Source organism: Oncorhynchus mykiss, chromosome 8 (genome assembly GCF_013265735.2).
Source record: "Oncorhynchus mykiss isolate Arlee chromosome 8, USDA_OmykA_1.1, whole genome shotgun sequence".
Lineage (NCBI taxonomy): Eukaryota > Metazoa > Chordata > Actinopteri > Salmoniformes > Salmonidae > Oncorhynchus > Oncorhynchus mykiss.
Window position 1 is genome coordinate 15,456,761 of NC_048572.1, and position 19,096 is coordinate 15,475,856.

At 42.2% G+C, this 19,096-nt stretch overlaps 1 protein-coding gene across 4 annotated transcripts in view; it reads right to left on the reverse strand.

Annotated features, from left to right (window-relative positions):
- cfap61 (cilia and flagella associated protein 61) overlaps positions 1-19,096 on the reverse strand; it is a 29,544-nt gene that overhangs the window by 9,377 nt on the left and 1,071 nt on the right. For 3 of the 4 annotated variants that reach the window (XM_036984850.1, XM_036984848.1, XM_036984851.1), the window contains exons 5-20: positions 18,489-18,556; positions 18,231-18,351; positions 16,962-17,094; positions 16,047-16,247; positions 15,836-15,913; positions 15,602-15,729; positions 14,762-14,801; positions 14,483-14,622; positions 14,125-14,251; positions 13,745-13,822; positions 13,146-13,352; positions 12,321-12,449; positions 7,694-7,821; positions 5,289-5,381; positions 4,935-5,103; positions 4,537-4,711 (exon numbers count right to left, since the gene is read on the reverse strand). In XM_036984850.1, coding sequence (XP_036840745.1) covers positions 4,537-4,711; positions 4,935-5,103; positions 5,289-5,381; positions 7,694-7,821; positions 12,321-12,449; positions 13,146-13,352; positions 13,745-13,822; positions 14,125-14,251; positions 14,483-14,622; positions 14,762-14,801; positions 15,602-15,729; positions 15,836-15,913; positions 16,047-16,247; positions 16,962-17,094; positions 18,231-18,351; positions 18,489-18,556 — 2,015 coding nt within the window. The remainder of the gene's footprint in view (positions 1-4,536; positions 4,712-4,934; positions 5,104-5,288; positions 5,382-7,693; positions 7,822-12,320; positions 12,450-13,145; positions 13,353-13,744; positions 13,823-14,124; positions 14,252-14,482; positions 14,623-14,761; positions 14,802-15,601; positions 15,730-15,835; positions 15,914-16,046; positions 16,248-16,961; positions 17,095-18,230; positions 18,352-18,488; positions 18,557-19,096) is intronic. The other variant, XM_036984849.1, reaches the window with a different exon arrangement.

Here is a 19,096-nt window from a genome sequence, read left to right on the forward strand (position 1 = left end):
AGGTGTTAGTTGTTCTCTGAAGGCTTTGAACCATTCTGAAGGGAAGCCATCAGGGCCTTAAGTAGAGGTGTTAGTTGTTCTCTGAAGGCTTTGAACCATTCTGAAGGGAAGCCATCAGAGCCTGGAGACTTGTTCACTTGTAGATTAGACATTGCATTATTCATTTCTTCAGTAGTTATTTCTGAAGGAAGTCTATCATTTTACTCTATCTCAATGAGGGGAGATCAAGTGAGTTAAAAACAATACTATTGTCTGTGCATCTACCTTCTCTGGTTGCTTGTACCGATTTGTATAGTATGATTCAAATGCATTCTGTATTGCATCCAGACATTCTGTATTTCACCCACACATTGTATTATGTGCTTGTTGTTTTCTGAGTACATGCTAGAAATTGTGTTGCCTTTGAGCCTGATTCATAATATCATTGTTTCAGGAACCTAAGCTTTTTCTCAAGTTCTTCACTATAAATCTGGTCAATTTCCTGTTTTACCTTTTGAATCTCACGTAATATAAGCGGGTCTTTGAGATGACTATGAGATCGTTCTAAGTTTCTTAGGGTTTCCTGTAATTTCAGCAGTTTTTGTGCTTTAATCTTTTTCTTGAGAGATGATGTGGATATGATCTTCCCTCTAATAACCGCCTTAGCTGCATCCCACAATGTAGGAGATACTTCCCTGTTATCATTATTCTCCAGATAGACATTCAATTCTGTCTTTATTGATTCCTTGAATGCTGGATTATTTAGCTTACTTGAATTAAGCCTCCATATAGTATTTATTGGTTTGCTATTAAGGTGTAGAGTTAGGTTAACTCCAGTATGATCCTTCTGCCCGATCCTACATCTTTAGACTTGTGCCTATCTGCTCTGTACATGAAAAAGTAAAAAGTATATTCCCTTCCTGACATATGGAAGTTGTGCAATACATGATTCCTGTAATATCCTATTGATATTTTAGCAACCAGACTTATTTACCTATTTTGATGTGTGCTGTCCAATTCTGAGTTTGAAATCCTGTTAAAATCCCCAGAGTGCCAGACGTTTCCTTCCTAAAGAAGACCATGTCACTCCCCGGGGACACGTATAATGTACATTCAATAATGTAACATCCTTGTGATCCAGTTTACATTTAACAAGGATACATCTACCCTCCTTGTCTTTTATATATGACATAAACAAAACATTTACTGAATTTGGGCTAAAAATTGCAACACCCCTTCTACCCGTTTTATAAGAGAAAAAGCTATCCCTATAGCCAATTTTCTCGAGTTTCTCGTGATCAGGATGGGATAAATGAGTTTCCTGCCAGAATAATATGTCAACTCTCTCCCGTTTCATCTTTGCTATTACCTTACTTCTCTTGATGTCACTCCCCAGTCCGTTTACAATGAGACTTAGGACCTTAAATCCAGATGATGCATCAATATAAACCCCAAAACCTGTGTACCATAACAGCCTGCTTAACATGAACCTAAAAAATAATGAAAAATCAAGAACAACAGAAAAGTAAACCAAAGTGGGAAGAGACTTTGCTATAAGGACTCTCATGTCAGAGGATTGTCCCTTGCCTCTGGAGTTTGAGGGAATGAACCTGACCGCTGGAAAGCCCCTTGCTCAAGTATCAAAATGCGTGAAGCAGTCTGAATCAAAACCTGTTGGAAGCAAAAATAAAAAGGCCGCCTTTTTGTCGCCGACACACATCGGATAATTACAAGAGCAAAATAGGAGTGTAATGTAACAGAGGATAAATAATGGAACAGTAACAGTCTGGTCTATATATTATATCCTATATAAGCCATCAACCATATGCAGTTCATTCATTGAATCTTCCCTATGATACAATATGTCCTTCTGTCGCCTCGTTGTCGGTGTCATCAAATCAAATCAAATTGTATTAGTCACATGCGCCGAATACACCTGTAGACCTGAAGTGCTTACTTACAAGTCCCTAACCAACAATGCAGTTTAAAAAATATGAATAAGAAATAAAAGTAACAAGTGATTAAAGAGCAGCAGTAAAATAACAATAGCGAGACTATATACAGGGGGTACCAGTACAGAGTCAATGTGCGGGAGCACCGGTTAGTCGAGGTAATTGAGATATAGGTACATGTAGGTAGAGTTATTCAAGTGACTATGCATAGACAATAACACAGAGTAGCAGCGGTGTAAAGGGGGGGGGGGGGCAATTAAAATAATCTGGGAAGCCATTGGATTAGATGTTCAGGAGTTTTATGGCTTGGGGGTAGAAGCTGTTTAGAAGCCTTGCGGTAGCAGAGAGAACAGAGAACAGTCTATGACTAGGGTGGCTGGAGTCTTTGACAATTTGCAGGGCTTTCCTCTGACACCGCCTGGTATAGAGGTCCTGGATGGCAGGAAGCTTAGCCCCAGTGATGTACTGGATCGTATGCACTACTCTCTGTAGTGACTTGCGGTCGGAGGCCGAGCAGTTGCCATACCAGGCAGTGATGCAGCTGTACAACCTTTTGAGGATCTGAGGACCCATGGCAAATCTTTTCAGTCTCCTGAGGGGGAATAGGTTTTGTCGTGCCCTCTTCACGACTGTCTTGGTGTGCTTGGACCATGTTAGTTTGTTGGTGATGTGGACACCAAGGAAGCTCTCAACCTGCTCCACTACAGCCCCTTCGATGAGAATGGGGGCGTGCTCGGTCCTACTTTTCCTGTAGTCCACAATCATCTCCTTTGTCTTGATCACGTTGAGGGAGAGGTTGTTGTCCTGGCACCACACGGCCAGGATAACATTAGCTAATAGATCTGTAAATAACGTGACCATATGTAATGTGTCCATATAGGCGACATACTTCAGGCTTCTCACTCTTACAAAGCAGCGGGGAAAAATATGGGAGCTGTTTTACCTCTTGCAATGTCAATCATAACGGTCCAATAAGCCTAACATCTCGCCGTGACTATTACGTCCGTAAAATCCGATTTGTTAGTTTCTATCTTCGTTGGAAATGCCTGAGTCTCTCTCGAATGTGAACGTCCTCTCGCCAAGGTGACTTCCCTCTTTCTCCGTGACTCTGCCCGCCGACCACGGTCCATGGGAGGAGCTGCTTGAGTCTTTCAGCCAATGAAGATGCCTGTCTCCTGATGGTATACTCCACTGGGACACCTCTTGAATTCAGGTCTTCAGCAGCCTGCATGCTATTTTGAAACAGGGTTGTTATCCAGAAATACTCACATCTTTGCCGGGAATGTTGTTTGGAAGCGAATCTCTTTCTATTTTAGTACCTTCTTAATAGGGGAGTATTCCTTCCTTCTTTTCAGCATCTCTCCCACATAGTCATGATCAAAGAACACTCGTTGGCCTTGGAAGTTAACAAGCTTTTTCCAGGCTACACGGAGGACTTGTATTGAATTGTAGGAAGTGCACAACTATGGATCTTGGTAGGTCACCATTGAGGGGTTTTGAGGCCAGAGCTCGGTGTGCTCTCTCGATTCCCAAGTCAGTTTCGTCTTAAAGTATTTATTTGAATACACCCTCCACGAATTTGGGCATTCAGTATTTTTCTGTTCCCTCGACCACAGAATAAAGTTTAATGTTATTACGACGTGAAAAACTTTTGAGTTCTGTCTCCTTCGCCTGTAGTGCGTGCTGGCTTTTCAAAGACTGCACAAACGCGTCCTTTATTGCAGTGTTCTATGTATCCATTTCCCCAATGTGCTGTTCTGCATCTCCCATTCTTGTAGATATGCGGTGAATTTCTTCTTTGTTTTCTTCACGTTTCTGGTTAATGTCCTTCTCGAACTCACGTAGTTATTTTCGTACATCTTCTCGGAGTTCCTCTCGAAAGGGTAATTCCTCCTTTATCACCTCACGGAATGAGGGATATTTTGCTGCTGTTAGCTCGTTTGTGCTAGCATTAGCCATCTCTGTTTCGTCAACAATTTTAGTTTCTTCTACCTTGTTACGGACTATCGTTGTAGCTCCACAACCTATTCCTGCTTCCCCCTTTCTGTTGTAGCATAAGTTACTATAATACTCAGAGTAAATACTTGAATTTATGGGGGAAATACCCAACAGATGTGCAGTACGAAAAATCAGGCAGCCATTTCCTAAATTGCATCACCAAAAGTCTGTGGTGGCCCATTCTTGATACACGGGAAACTGTTGAGCGTGAAAAACTCAGCAGTGTTGCAGTTCTTGACACAAATCGGTGCACCTGGCACCTCCTACCATACCTGTTCAAAGGCACTTCAATCTTTTGTCTCGCCCATTCACGCTCTGATGGCCCACATACACAATCCTTTTCTTAATTGTCTCAATGCTTAAAAATCCTTCTTTAACCTGTCTCCTTCCCTTCATCTACATTGATTGAAGTGGATTTAACAGGTGACATTAATAAGGGATCCTAGCTTTCACCTGGATTCACCTGGTCAGTCTGTCATGGAAAGAGCATAATGTTTTGTACACTCAGTGTACATACTCACTTGGTTAGCAGCCAGTATGCGTCAATCCTCATGACAAGGGGTGGCATGATGGCAGAAACAGATTGGTATCCAGGCCACATACATACCCTTCAGCTCCACAAAGTTGTTGAGCAGCCACTGGTAAGCGGTCACACAGTCGTGGTGGTCGTTGAGGGTGAAGAGGTTGGATGGGACGGGCCCGGTGTATCTACGGCGGGGCTGGGCTGGGAGCTGGCTTTTGGGGGGAAGATGGCTGCCGTCCACACCAGTGGGACAGGAAACCTAGCAGGGACGAACCCAGAAATCCTCACAGCAATCATTCAAGTTTTAGAACATCAATACAGAATCATGTGATTATGAAATTATGACTATTGTGACAAAATAAAATAAATAAATGACACTATAGAAATCGTGCTTTAATTTCCCCCAACACTATGACATAAAACATATTATACATATACTACTACTACTAATTATAATCTTATATGCAGGATGTCCCTCCAACCTGGTACTGCTGGCCTGTACAGAGGATGAGATGATCATAAGGCACTTTCCTGCCCCCAGACACCAGTACGTGCTTGGCTGCCCTGTCGATGCCCACCATCTTGCCTGTCACCACGTTGATCCAGGAGCGCAGAGACATCTGGGCATGGTCCCTGTCGCTGGAGCTATGACTGTGGGCAGCGAACAGGGGCACAGAGGTAAAATGTTTTGTATGCTAGCGTATTATGGAGCCCGTTGAAAGACATCCTCGAACTCGAAAGATTAAATAATGCATAAGCATTAATGAGTTTTCCATTGACGACTACAGTCCACCACGTAGGACAAATGACAACAAGAGAAGCTGCAGGTGTCTCACCTCGTGGACAAGAATCTCATCTTTTCATTGGTGTAGTAGCCTGGGAAGCCATGCGTGGAGATCAGAGTCATGTTATTGAACCTCAGGTGTGGGCTGGAGAAGGAAAGGAACATACTGTTTACTGGGAAGATAACCCTGACTCATGAGTGCAGCTACTGTGCATTGCAGAATAGGAGAACGTTTATTTTCTCAGAAATGATGACCTCATCCTACCTAAACACAGATGCTCTTGACCTGATGATCAAAACGTTGTATTTCGCCAATAATTATCTTTCAGCGTTCCTGTTCCATTTTGTAGTAGTGGGGAAAATCTAATACCTAACATATAGTACATGGGTTCCAGGAAGAATAGAGGACATCACAGAGAAATGAGCACAGGCTCTCTCTGTCTGCAGTGTTCTGTTATTCTCTGAGAGCTGAGTGAGGGGGCGCAGATGCAGCTGAATGGTTCCATCTAATACCCCTATTGCATTTCATCTACATCGGTATGCATTAAAAATCCTTTATTTTCTAAACCTCATAGTAAAAGCCCTTCCTTTTGTTTTGTCTGGTTTTGTCCCCAGTCTGTAGTGTTCCTCTTATGCGTTTACTATCAGGAGTGTAAAAGGTCTCTTGTGATGTAAATGTCCTCCTTTGTTCTGTGCCAAATGGACATTATCCCTATTGGTGATACAACAGAGAAAGCCTCAATGGTGTTGTGTGAAAAGGAGATGTACACTGAGCTGAGCCATGTCATGTCAAGCTTTAGATCGCCTGCAAGTCTGCTGCCTCTCTCTGGGAGGGAAAGTGATTGATTGATTTTGGCTAATGAATGCACTGCATCTAAGTCACAAATGTGTGTAGGAAGTGAACAAATACCTTTTAAGGCAACACAAACTTGTTTTTTCAACACACAATAGTTAATACAACCCTTTAATGTTGACACTTGGCTTGCTGTATAGAGAAACTACTTAAACTACAGTCTTTGTTAAAAATGGTAGCCTAATCCAGTGTGTTTTCTGGTGAACAGAGAATAATCAGAGCTCATTTTAATCCAACTTTCCATGTTAATCTGAGCCAGAAGGTGGGTTTAACGCCCAGCACTGAGGCATTAAGGCCTGTTATTGGGTTCTGGACGTGACCTCCTGGCTTTCTGTCTGTCTATTATCAGGCGCTGACAGACAACCGCTGTGACCCCGATGCTCCACTCCCCCCACCCCACCCCACCCCACTGACCACCAGGCAGAGAGGCCGAGCCACCGCACCAGCTCTTTATCTGTCTGCCCTTCTCCCCCTGATCTGACCCTGTCCCACTGAGGAGTGGGGGTGGGCTGGATGGAGGGGGATGGAAAGCTGGAGGCCAGCCGTTTGAGTTGGCCTGATAAGGGGGCCCAGCAGGGCCCAAGCTGACCCATCACTCAACCGGCCCACTGCTAGCACCGCCTCACCATTAGTTTAGTGGACACTAACTGCCTCATTAGTCAAGTGATTAGTGACAGCAAACACAGATCGCTGCAGAAGATCCCTGACAGGAGAACAGTGGAGTGTCTAATTAAAGGGCCAGCTCCGGGCCCTCCTGAATGCCAGCCCCAGGCAGCTGTGTGCCCATTGCATCGCCGCCCCTGCCTGCCAACCCCCTCACTGAGTTATGCACGCTCCCTCCCTCCACGCTGCTTTCACATCCACACACAATGACGCGGTTGCTTGGTAGTTATCGGCTGGCGGCGAATGAGCAGAACCTAGACGCCATATTGTTTGGAGGAACAGTTCATCTCAAAGACGGAAAGAATACAAAACATGTAGCAGTGCCTTCTTTTTCTAGCCAACCAAAAGTCTGGCAACATTTCCAGATATTGGATGCCTGGAATAAAAGACAAATTCAGGAGAAAAGTCATTCTGAAAGTGAATGCTGTTGACATACACTTTAGACAAGTGTTTTTACTCGTGGTCAAGGAGGGTTGTCGTGTTTGCAGGCTTTCATCCAAGCCTACAGCTATAATGACTCATTCATCAAATCAACTAAACATCAAGACTTTGATAAGCAAGAATCTGCACAACACATGTGTAGATAGTCATAAATAAGCTTTCTTAACCTATGCAAAACATACTGTAATAACAAAAGGTGTGGTATTGGTGTTTGTTTGAAGGTAACCATGAATTCAGGCCAATACTAAGCTGTAAGATTGCATTGGTGGGAGAAGGGATGGTTGTGCATTCACACATGTTGCTCTGGGTGGGTATACTCATATTTCTACTAATCACTGCTGCTAAAGCTGCACACACTGCTGCTCTAATACCTACCAGTCTCTCCCATTAATTACAATCATCTAGAGGAGGATGTCATTGAGCTTCCTCTAATACACACAATTCTAAATGCAAAATTCTAAATGCAATTTATGAATGCCATGTATACAATTTCTCAATACCAGAAAGCAAGCACCTCCAGAAATGCTAAGCCAGTGTCTGATGCCCCCACTACCACGATCCTGGCATTGATGGTGACTTTTGGTTCCATGGTTAGCTTTCGGTTGATGTGGTTGAGAGCATACGAGACCTGAGGAGAAGAGAGACAGCGTGTGTAAAAGTCACAGATTCATCCATTTGATGACTTCAGAAGAGTTCTCCAGCAATCTAACCAATATACAGTACCTGTCACGCCTGCTCCCGCTCCCCCTCTCTGGCTCTCGAGGGCACCAGGCTGCCCATCATTATGCACACCTGTCACCAGCATTACGCACATCAGCGCTTCATTGGACTCACCTGGACTCCTTCACTTTGTTGATTGCTCCCTCTATATCTGTCTGTTCCTCAGTTTGTTCCCCGGATCAGCATTAATGTAATTTTGTTTCCCATCCAGACACTGTCCGTGTTTTGTTTCTTGTCCGTTATTCATTAAATGTACACTCCCTGTACTTGCTTCTCGTCTCCCAGTGTCTGTCCTCGCAGTACCAGTCAAACATTTTGGACACACCTACTCATTCAAAGGTTTTTCTTTATTTTATACATTGTAGAATAATAGTGAAGACATCATAACTATGAAATAACACATGTAGTAACCAAAAAAGTGTTAAAGAAATCAAATATATTTTATATTTAAGATTTTATTTTTAAGATCAACCCTTTGCCTTGATGACAGCTTTGCACACTCTTGGCATTCTCTGAACCAGCTTCATGAGGTAGTCACCTGGAATGCATTTAAATTAACAGGTGTGCTTTGTTAAAAGTTAATTTGTGGAATTTCTTTCCTTCTTAATGCATTTGAGTCAATCAGTTGTGCTGTGACAAGGTAGGGGTGGGTATGCAGAAAATAGCCCTATTTGGAAAAATACCAATTATGGTAAGAACAGTTTAAATAAGCAACGAGAAACAACAGTCCAACATTACTTTAAGACATGAAGGTCAGTCATTGCGGAAAATTTGAAGAACTTTGAAAGTTTCTACAAGTGCAGTCGCAAAAACCATCAAGTGCTTTGATGAAACTGGTTCTCATGAGGACCGCCACAGGAAAGGAAGACCCAGAGTTACCTCTGCTGCAGAAGATAAGTTCTTTAGAGTTACGAGCCTCAGAAATTGCAGCCCAAATATATGCTTCACTGAGTTCAGGTAACAGACACATCTCAACATCAACTGATCAGAGGAGACTGTGTGAATCAGGCCTTCATGGTCGAATTGCTGCAAAGAAACCATGTAACATTTTGGCTGACCCGACCAAATACACATAGACCACTTTTCTTTCTTGGCCCAAGAAACACGAGCAATGGACATTAAACCGGTGGAAATCTGTCCTTTGGTCTGATGAGTCCAAATTTGAGATTTTTGGTTCAAACCGTCACGTCTTTGTGAGACGCAGAGTAGGTGAATGGATGATCTCCGCATGTTTGGTTCCCTCCATGAAGCATGGAGGAGGTGTGATGGTGTGGGGGTGCTTTGCTGCTGATACTGTCTGTGATTTATTATAGAATTCAAGGCACACTTAACCAGCATGGCTACCACAGCATTCTGCAGTGATACGCCACCCCATCTGGTTTGGGCTCAGTGGGACTATCATTTGTTTTTCAACAGGACAATGACCCAACACACCTCCAGGCTGTGTAAGTCATGGAGTGCTGCATCAGATAACCTGGCCTCCACAATCACCCGACATCAACCCAATTGAGATGGTTTGGGATGAGTTGGACCGCAGAGCAAAGGAAAAGCAGCCAACAAGTGCTCAGCATATGTGGGAACTCCAGGTTAAGCTGTCCTCAAGGCAATGGGTGGCTACTTTGAAGAATCTAAAACATAAAATATATTTGTATTTATTTAACACTTTTTTCGTTACTACATGATTCAAATCAAATCAAAGTTTATTTGTCAAGTGCACCGAAAACAACCTTACAGTGAAATGGACATGATTCCATGTGTTATTTCATAGTTTTGATGTCTTCACTTTATTCTGCAATGTAGAAAATAGTAAAACTAAAGAAAAACCTTTGAATGAGTAGGTGTGTCCAAACCTTTGACTGGTACTGTAGATGACAAACATAACTATTGCGTTCCTAAAAAGTGTATTAATGTGCACACCATTTTCCCATTTGGGTTTATTTGAATGACAATGGCCTAAAACCCAGAGATTGGCATTTATCAGAGCACTTAACTACAGAAAAGAGAGTACCAGTTTTCAGAAAAAAAATCGTAATATTATTTTAGCAGCGTTTATACAAAAGAATATGGAAATGTCTTTAAGGTTGATGTTCCACTGGAAACGCTGAGTGAAACGTAATAAGTGCCAATGCTCCTACTTAAATACTAACTATTTTATTACGAGTACTGGCCCTATTGAAAATAAATGTCCAAATGTCAGAGCATTCAATGCAAAGTATAGACTCAGAATGAACACAGAGAACATTGTGTTATCCACAGAATCTCCTCACCAATAATCAAACTGTGATTTTAGTGCGCTAATTGGTCCTAGAGCACTCATAATTAGTTGCATTGGTTCCCTGTTGGATGGAAAATGGCAGCACACCCCAAAGGAAGGGGAAACCTGCGGTTGGAATTCATCTTCAAGTAATATTTAAGCTATTCTCAGTAGTGCCTGCTCTGTTCTTAAAAGAACACATATAAGTTCAAACTCTGACTTCATGTGAAAATGACCAAATGTAATCAAACCTATGTAATTAAAGTGCAAGAACATTCTCCGTTCAGTTAATTACATATTTTTTTCTGCTTTGTAACGAACCCCCTAAATAATAATCACCTGAAATACTCCAGCTAACCAAACAACACGATGCAGGTCTGATTCATGCTCTGTCTTGTGCAGGTAGGTATAGGCTAGTGTGGGCAAGTGCAGCTGTCTTTATTCCCTATCCTTGTGAAAATGGTGCCTAACCTTTTCTCTAATATAATGGCCGGGTGCTGTGACCATGGCACTGGGTAATACGATCTGTTATTGACAGAGAGGGAACAGGTGCTTTAAATTTGATTAATACATCTGTGCTGGACACCAGGCTTAGATTACGAGGCTGAGGCTGTGTCACAAATGGCACCAAATGGGATCTGGTCAAAAGTAATGCACTATATAGGGAATAGGGTGCTATTTTGGATGTACACTAAGAGACAAAGCTGTGAGACATCGCTCTGCTATCCTCTTATCTACATGGCAGCCTGGATATGATGGTTGCCGTGTTACTAAATGGAGGTTTTAAATTGGATGGCCTGGAACAGGCGAATGCAGGTGTATCTGTTAATACACTGAGGGAGAGGGGAGTGCCACGCGGTACACGTGACACATATAGGAACATGTACTCTCAGATTGATTCTATGATCTAAGATTAGAAAGCATGAATAACTGTGCTTATGGTTCAGAAAATGCTGTGTGCTATAGCTGTATTGATTTTATTAATTTTATAAATAAAATATTAAAGCTGCAATATGTAACATTTTGGGTGACCCGACCAAATTCACATAGACATGTCAATTATAGATCTGTCATTCTCATTGAAAGCAAGTCTAAGAACCGTTAGATCTGTTCTATGAGCACTATTTCTATGCTTCCTGTTCTTAAATTTTGTTTAACATATTTTACTTTCATTTGTACATCAGCTTTATTTTTGTTATGGAAAAGATATTTCACAACGTTTAGATGGTACAATGATTCTCTACACTATACTTGCTTGTTTTATCACATAAACTGAAATTAGGCTATTAGAATTTTAGCAACCAGGAAATGGTGGAGCGATTTCTGCAAAGTGCATCTTTAAGAATATATGCTGTGATTAGTGACACTCATATGGTGAAAGTATTACCTAATAAAGTTCTGATTTAGTATAATATTACATTTGCTGCATATCCAAAATGAGTGTCTGATTAAGTCTGAAATGCCTTCCTTTCCTTGTCTCCTTTCCTTCTCTCCCATCACCCACATCAGTGATCATGGAGGAAGAGGACACAAGGAGACGAAGCTAGTTACAACTATTGAGACACAGACCAGGTGCGGGAGACAGTGGCTTATGACTGACTGTGTGGTAAGTGGTCTGCGCTCCTTTACCTGTTAAACAGCAGAGGCAAACATTCCTAACCATCTGTCAGAGCAACCATCTGCTGCCCTCATCTACACTAATACAAGCACTTTAAAAATAGCCTGAGGAGTTCGGTGTGGAAAGACTAATAAAGAAAAGTTGTGCATATACAATACCACTGAAAAAGCTCTACAACTAATTAAAAGCAATGTTCAAGACTGCAATGCTATTTGTCCATGGAGTGCCGTACCCCTGATGGAATAATTACCTTTCACATAAAATTACTTTCCAATTGTATCCATCACAATATTTTACTGTTTGAAACAAATATCTATGCTATCTACACTCCATGCTCAGAGGGGAATCCGTTCACTTTAAAGCAGCACCCCCTTGTGGGCATGTAAATTACACACAAAATATATTTATCTTCTTTCTCATATCATCCCTCTGCCTCTCATTCTGTTAACCTGGAGACAGTGGGTACTTGCCCAACTGCATTCCCAGGCATGTTAAACCACCAACCAGCCTGTTCATCAGCTGCTGCTGTGCCCACCTGGTCCTTAGTGATCTGCTTGGATGGCGCATTGATGCCCAGCTCATCCAGAGGGTAGACAATCTGGCGTCGCGGGCGCACCGGAACCATGCAGTTAAGAACAGAGGTCAGGTAATGGGCACATGAGTTCTGAGGGGAGAAGAAAAGGGGCAAGGGTCAGGGGAGGTGATGCCTATCAGCTATACCATTGATGGAGGCAAAGGAAGGGGTGACTAACAGGTTCAAAATATTCCCTAAATAGGGCACAGCTTTTGACCAGGGCCCATAAGAGCTCTGTAGGGGATGCCACTTGGGATGCAGACATAACTAGCTCTGATAAAGAGGTTGTTTTATAAGATTTACACGACCATCAACATGCTCCTGAATAGAAACCACTTCTACTGAATATAACTTCCACTGTCTCAGTCATGGCTGGCCAACCCTATGCTCCAGCATCCACTGCCCAAATGATGATTCCCTCTCCCATTAGATTTTCCATAATTCCATTATTCTATTTACACCTCACCATCTGGTGCATGTTTGTAGAAGTTAATTAGCAGAGGGGAAGGAGGAGGATGAGGACAAGGAGAAGGCCTCTCTACACAGTGAGGAAATGTATTCTAAAAGTCCAGAGAGGTGGACCTGGTAGTCCTATATCAGCACCTGCTTCTCCAACCCCAGAGAGAGTTGGTGAAGAGTGGCTGGGCAAGGACTGAGGAACACTGCACTTATGAATATCTAGTACTGAACACAATGTGCACGCACGCACGAACACATGCACAGACACACACAGTGGAATGGGCAAGGTGAGAAGTCAATATGAGCTTTACAGGCTGTTTCTCTCACCTTCTGGTTGTGGTAGGAGGGGTAGATTGGGTAGTAGAGGCAGGATTTGTGGGCCAGCCGCAGGACCTCCTTTAGGAAGTGTTTGGCGTAGTGCTGGAAGATGGGGTTGAGGGCAAAGTGACACAGCTGGCCGTGCTCCTCATAGCGGTGGTGGCTGAAGTAGATGAAGTTCTCAATGTTGTAGTTGGCTCGGATGTAATCTATATCCTGAGAGAGAGAGAGAGAGAGAGAGAGAGAGAGAGAGAGAGAGAGAGAGAGAGAGAGAGAGAGAGAGAGAGAGAGAGAGAGAGAGAGAGAGAGAGAGAGAGAGAGAGAGAGAGAGAGAGAGAGAGAGAGAGAGAGAGAGAGAGAGAGAGAGAGAGAGAGAGAGAGAGAGAGAGAGAGAGAGAGAGAGAGAGAGAGAGAGAGAGAGAGAGAGAGAGAGAGAGAGAGAGAGAGAGAGAGAGAGAGAGAGAGAGAGAGAGAGAGAGAGAGAGAGAGAGAGAGAGAGAGAGAGAGAGAGAGTAGAAATCCTCCAGATATTACAGACTGAGAGAGATTAAGTAGTACTGAATCTATGAAAGCAAAATACCATTGAAGTCTGTAAACGAGAAAACTACCTCCTCATTTCTGATAATTACAATCCCGACTAGTTGGTTCTGAACTTGGGCTACAAATGCCTGCAAGGGAGTTCCATCCTGGAAGACAGACACAGAGAAAGAGATGAGATATTACACTTGAAGATTCCATTTTCATATCCAAAGTAATTATCTGTGTTGGAGCTCTGTCATAGTTATGCTTGACTGCTCCTTGCAAAAACCATCAATCAATCAGAGATACTCCAAGTCTTCCAACATAATAATTTGAATCAATCTGGTTCAGTTTTTGTGTAATTGATTGATACACTTGAGACTAGCTATATAAGAACAAGATAAACTAGTGGGTGTACTATTCCTAGTTCTATTGGCAGTAGTATGTCCTGTGTGTGTCTGTGACTGACCATGTCTCTATGGGCCTGGTAGAACATGTCCAGGTCCTCCAGCAGGCTCTCATGCAGGCTGAGTCTCTTCACCATGTCACAGACTGCAGACCTGTCTGCAGACACTGCCAGACTCACCACAAATGTCCTGATGAGACAACAAGACCACGATTGACATTACACAAGCAACTTCCATTGTATATACACATCCAGGGATTTCTCGCCCCAAAAACATGTCTCTCTTCAAATCTCCAATAACATCCATCTCAATTTTATCGTTGCAAGATAAATAAGGAGATGCATTCATGCTAAACCCTTAGATGTATGTCAATGGCTAAAACTACTGAAATGTTCTGTTGGGGACTATACTAATACCCACTTGAGCATGCCAGAGCGGTGGAAGATGTAGAGCTCCTGGGGCAGGCTGCTGGTGTGGTGTGGTACTACCCTGAGGAAGCTCTGGAGGAGGGGGAACTCAGGGGCCAGCTTGGGCACAGAGATGATGCAGAAATCACGGTCCTGTGGAAGAAACAAGGAGATTGGCTTCATGCTTATCACATGCAGTAACCTCAGTTTCAAAGAGCCTTCACAATGTGGAAATCAATGACTATGTCAGTCAAAAATGGTTAAGTAATAAGATTAGTTAGCGGGTACTTACAGGGAAAAGTTTAAATATATTGGGCAGGAAGTCCACTGATCTGTAGGAGGAGATGAATGAGGGAAGTTAAGTGAAACTGTGTCTCTGCCAAGGCTCTAATCAAAGCCAACATGGAAATCACAGCAGTGGAACAACTGGCCAAGCAATCTGGCCAAGCAATCCGCACATCTCAGTACTTCTCTCCTTCAAGTTGCTGTCACTTTATGCACCATACTCATTAATTACATGCTCATTCTCGGTGGGGAGTAACTGGCTTCCATATTCCAGGACAGCTGGGCAGTAAGGCGATAGAGAGAGAGAGACGCAGTGGGAGCCAGCTAACAATCACACAGCTAAAGACAGATACATGCTGGAGGGCTGCCATGACTAGTGAAAGGTTGTTTCCACAGATTCATGAAGTGGTGAAATTGGAGAAAGCAAAACTACATTTGATCACCTTCAATTAACGGGGAAGTATTTCCTCTTTATTTATCCAAAACAGAATAGTTTTTTCAAATGGGTTAGTTAAACTCTCATCCAAACAATGCCAGTATAATTACTAGGTAATTACTTAATCAATGAATGACTTAGTAATCAAATTATTGTCGCTGTTTTTCTTAAAACAGAAACATTGAAGATTTTTTTCTTTTTTAAAAATATTTTCCCATTAACAAACCAACAATTATGAAACTTCAGAAGGTATTTTGAATACCTTTTATTGGTCCTAGAGTAATGAAATGTTCAGAGTACATTGAGGGGACTTACTGCTTTCAATAAATACATACAAATATTGGCAAATATTGAGTTACGAGGTTTTCATCAGACAGCAACGTTATGCTTGTGACTTTCTCCTGAACTTACCTCATTTCAAAATTCTTGTAGATGACAAATAATTGAATACAGAATGCATTGGGTGTTACTGAGACTCTTGGTTTCAGAGTCACTTCTGAACCTTGAGGCTTTGCCGCACAAGCCTGGCTGTCCCCTGGCTGCAATGACATCAATACAGTGTTAATATATCAATAGGAGATGAATGAGAGCCCATAGCTAGGTGGACATGAAGGAAATACCATAAGGAATTCATAATTGGTTTACCTCTGATACTTCACTGGGTATTTCTGTAACACCACCTTGATCAAAATCCTTTGTCTGGTCCACATCCTGTGATGATACCTTACAATTCATTTAATCAAACCAATATGTCACATTTTGCCTAACAATTGCATATCTGTTATAGCCTTACAGTATTGTTGATTTTGGATTATGGACATGGGTCCTTCTGGGTCAGATTCATCTCATACTGCACCTCTCCAGTGCTACCCTGTGGGCTGATGGTGTTGGTGTCCCCTGGAGTCCCCTCTCCCCCAGGCTCAGGGGCAGTCTCAGTCAGGTCCTCTGGACTGGGCTTATACAGACCGTTGAAGGGCCCAAGCTCAAAGCATTCATTGAGCAGCTTCAAGTTGATGTCACCACTCACACTGATGAAACCCACAGCAGTCCCCTCATTCTGTGAAGACAGAACACAGACAGACACAGTAATTTTACTGTAAAGTAATTTGTAATTAAATCAAGTGTATCAACACTAGTAATATACATGTGCATACTATCAAACTTGACCAATTACAGTATTTCGTTCTAGGCTATAACTTAAAAAAAAGTACACAATAAGTAAATAATTGGCAATGCTGTTAAAATAGAGTGCAGAATAGTACAACCCTCTTGGGAAGTGTTGTTCTGTTTGTTCTTTGAATGGAGAACACATACAGGCAAAAAAAAACAAAATGCTACAGATGTCTGGACACAATATGTTCAGTGAGAGCCTGTCTTGGCAGTGTCAACTCTCATCTACCATATGCTGCCATGAACACGTGTCAGCTTGAGTTGCAGGGAGGGGAGGAAAGATCTGTCATATTCTAAGTCCTGGGGGAATTCACCCTAGCAGGATTTCTGTGAACCAGGAAAAAGCATCTGCACCGCTGCTATTACATTTTAAATGGACTGAACTCTCTGACAGTGGATCAGAGATTACTGATGCCAATGATAAAACAAAGAGACAGATAACATCAGAAAGAACAAAATGGCTGACTTGATCCAAAGCTTAATAATCAGAAGGGCTAACGTTTTTTCCTTTCCCGTGGTTTTGGCTGAAGTTGGAATGCATTAAGGAGAAATAAATATATTCTCATGACAACAAAGAAATATAACTGTAAACATAGCTGACCTCACAAACAGCTGCATGATTTTCGTCGTCCTGAGCCTCAATGAGTTCAGCCAGAAAGTAAGTCCCATAGGATCCTGTGAGGGCCTTTGTCTGCTCCGCAAAGATGTGTGTGAGGTCATCATGATCCTCCACCCTGTAACAGAAGCGTCAATCACTTGATGAAAGCCATGAGCAACCCAAGGATCATCCCTCACTAAAATTAGAATAGAAATACATGTGAACGTATTGAAATAACAGCCTGGTCTCATAGACTAGACGTAACATGGTAAATGTAAATCCGGGATTCTGAAATTAGTATGATATGTTACATTTGGTACGGTTGCATAAGAAAGATGGTTACTTAAAGCAAAAACGAAAGTAGGGTGGTTGGTCGGGGTGGATGGGTGGGCGTATTACGCCCCCAAAGGTTGTTCGAATCTCATCATTGACAACTTTTGCATTAGAGCTAATTAGCAACTTTTGAACTACTTACTACCTTTTAATTACTTAGAATGTTGGCTAACCCTTCCCTTAACCCTTTTAGCTAACCCTGGCCCTTGTATCGCTTCCGTAACTACAGACGGTGGGAGACGGGAAGCAAGTACAGGTGAAGATTTAATAATAAATAAACATTAAACTAAACAAGAACAGCATCTGGACAAGAGAAACAAAACTACATCAATGCAGACAATGAAACTCAGGAAGTGACAGATATAGGGGAGGCAATCAATGACGTGATGGAGTCCAGGTGAGTCCGATGAAGCGCTGGTGTGCATAATGATGGCGACAGTTGTGTGTAATGCTGAGCAGCCTGGCGACCCCTAACCTTAACCCTGTTAGCTAACCCTTCTGCTAACCCTAACCTTAACCCTTTAACCTATCCTCTAAACTTAACCCTAACCTTAACCCGCTAGCTAACGTTAGCCACCTAGGCGCCTAGCTAGAATTCGGAACATATCATACATTTAGCAAATTCGTAACATATTGTACATTTTGCAAATTCGTAACTAATAATACGAATTGTAATTTCTAACATATCTTACGAAATGGGTGATGGACATCCACAAATGAATACATACAATACAAAACCTAACATATACTAAATTGCGTTTCTTCGGATTTACGTACAGAATAATATGATATGCTCTGAGACCAGGTTGGAATTAAACAATGAATTCCTTAATTCCAAAAAGTAATTTATCATACAGTGAACTGCAAAATCAAATTTGAGAGTATAAAGCAAAAGTGCTATGGTACAGAACGCAGGTGTGTTAAAATGACTATGAGGACCTGGCTCGGCGGACATGCAGCCTTGGGCAATAGCTGTGTCTGTGGCACACAAATGCTGAACACTGGGGCCCTGGATCCTTCAGACTCTTCATGGGCTCAAAGATCTTTTCCAGTGCACGCTCTGAAAACACACAGTGGGAGTGGGCATACTGTGAATCCTTCACAATCATATATTTTTGAATACATGATGAAGAAAGTTAACTAATATGATTACACATGTTGTAATACATATTCTATAAAAAAGGACTACACACTTACCTAGACATCGACTAGTTGGGGTGACCAAGCAGATGTATTGCAGCTCTGTGATAGCATTGAACACAGTTCTGTAAGAAGATGTTTACTTTTCTTATTGCACAATCCATCACCCTGTCAAGAACCTACAGTGCATGCAATATCACATCATGAGAATCTAATTTCTCATGCTGAAATTTTATGGAATGGCTGTGGAATCAAATTGGAAAAGCATATGTGGTATAGGAATGGCAGACTGCTGTATCACTAGTTGCCACAAACAGGATTCAAACCTGGTCTTATTATATTATGGAAAAGTTGAACATGTTATATTTTTGAGCCTACGTTATGAAAGGGGTTGTTACATGATTATGAGCAATGCCATGTCATAACTTGTTAGTGCTGCTCACTTTGACTCTCACTCGCTTTTTGCTGATTGCATACAAAGAAAACATTGCTAATCTCCCTACCAAGGGTGGCTGGTGGCACCTTAATTTGGGAGGACGCGCTCATAGTAATGGTTTGAATGGAATAAATTGAATGGTATCAAACACATGGTTTCCATGTTTGATACCATTCCATTCACTCCATTCCAGACATTATTGTGAGCCATCCTACCCTCACCAGCCTCC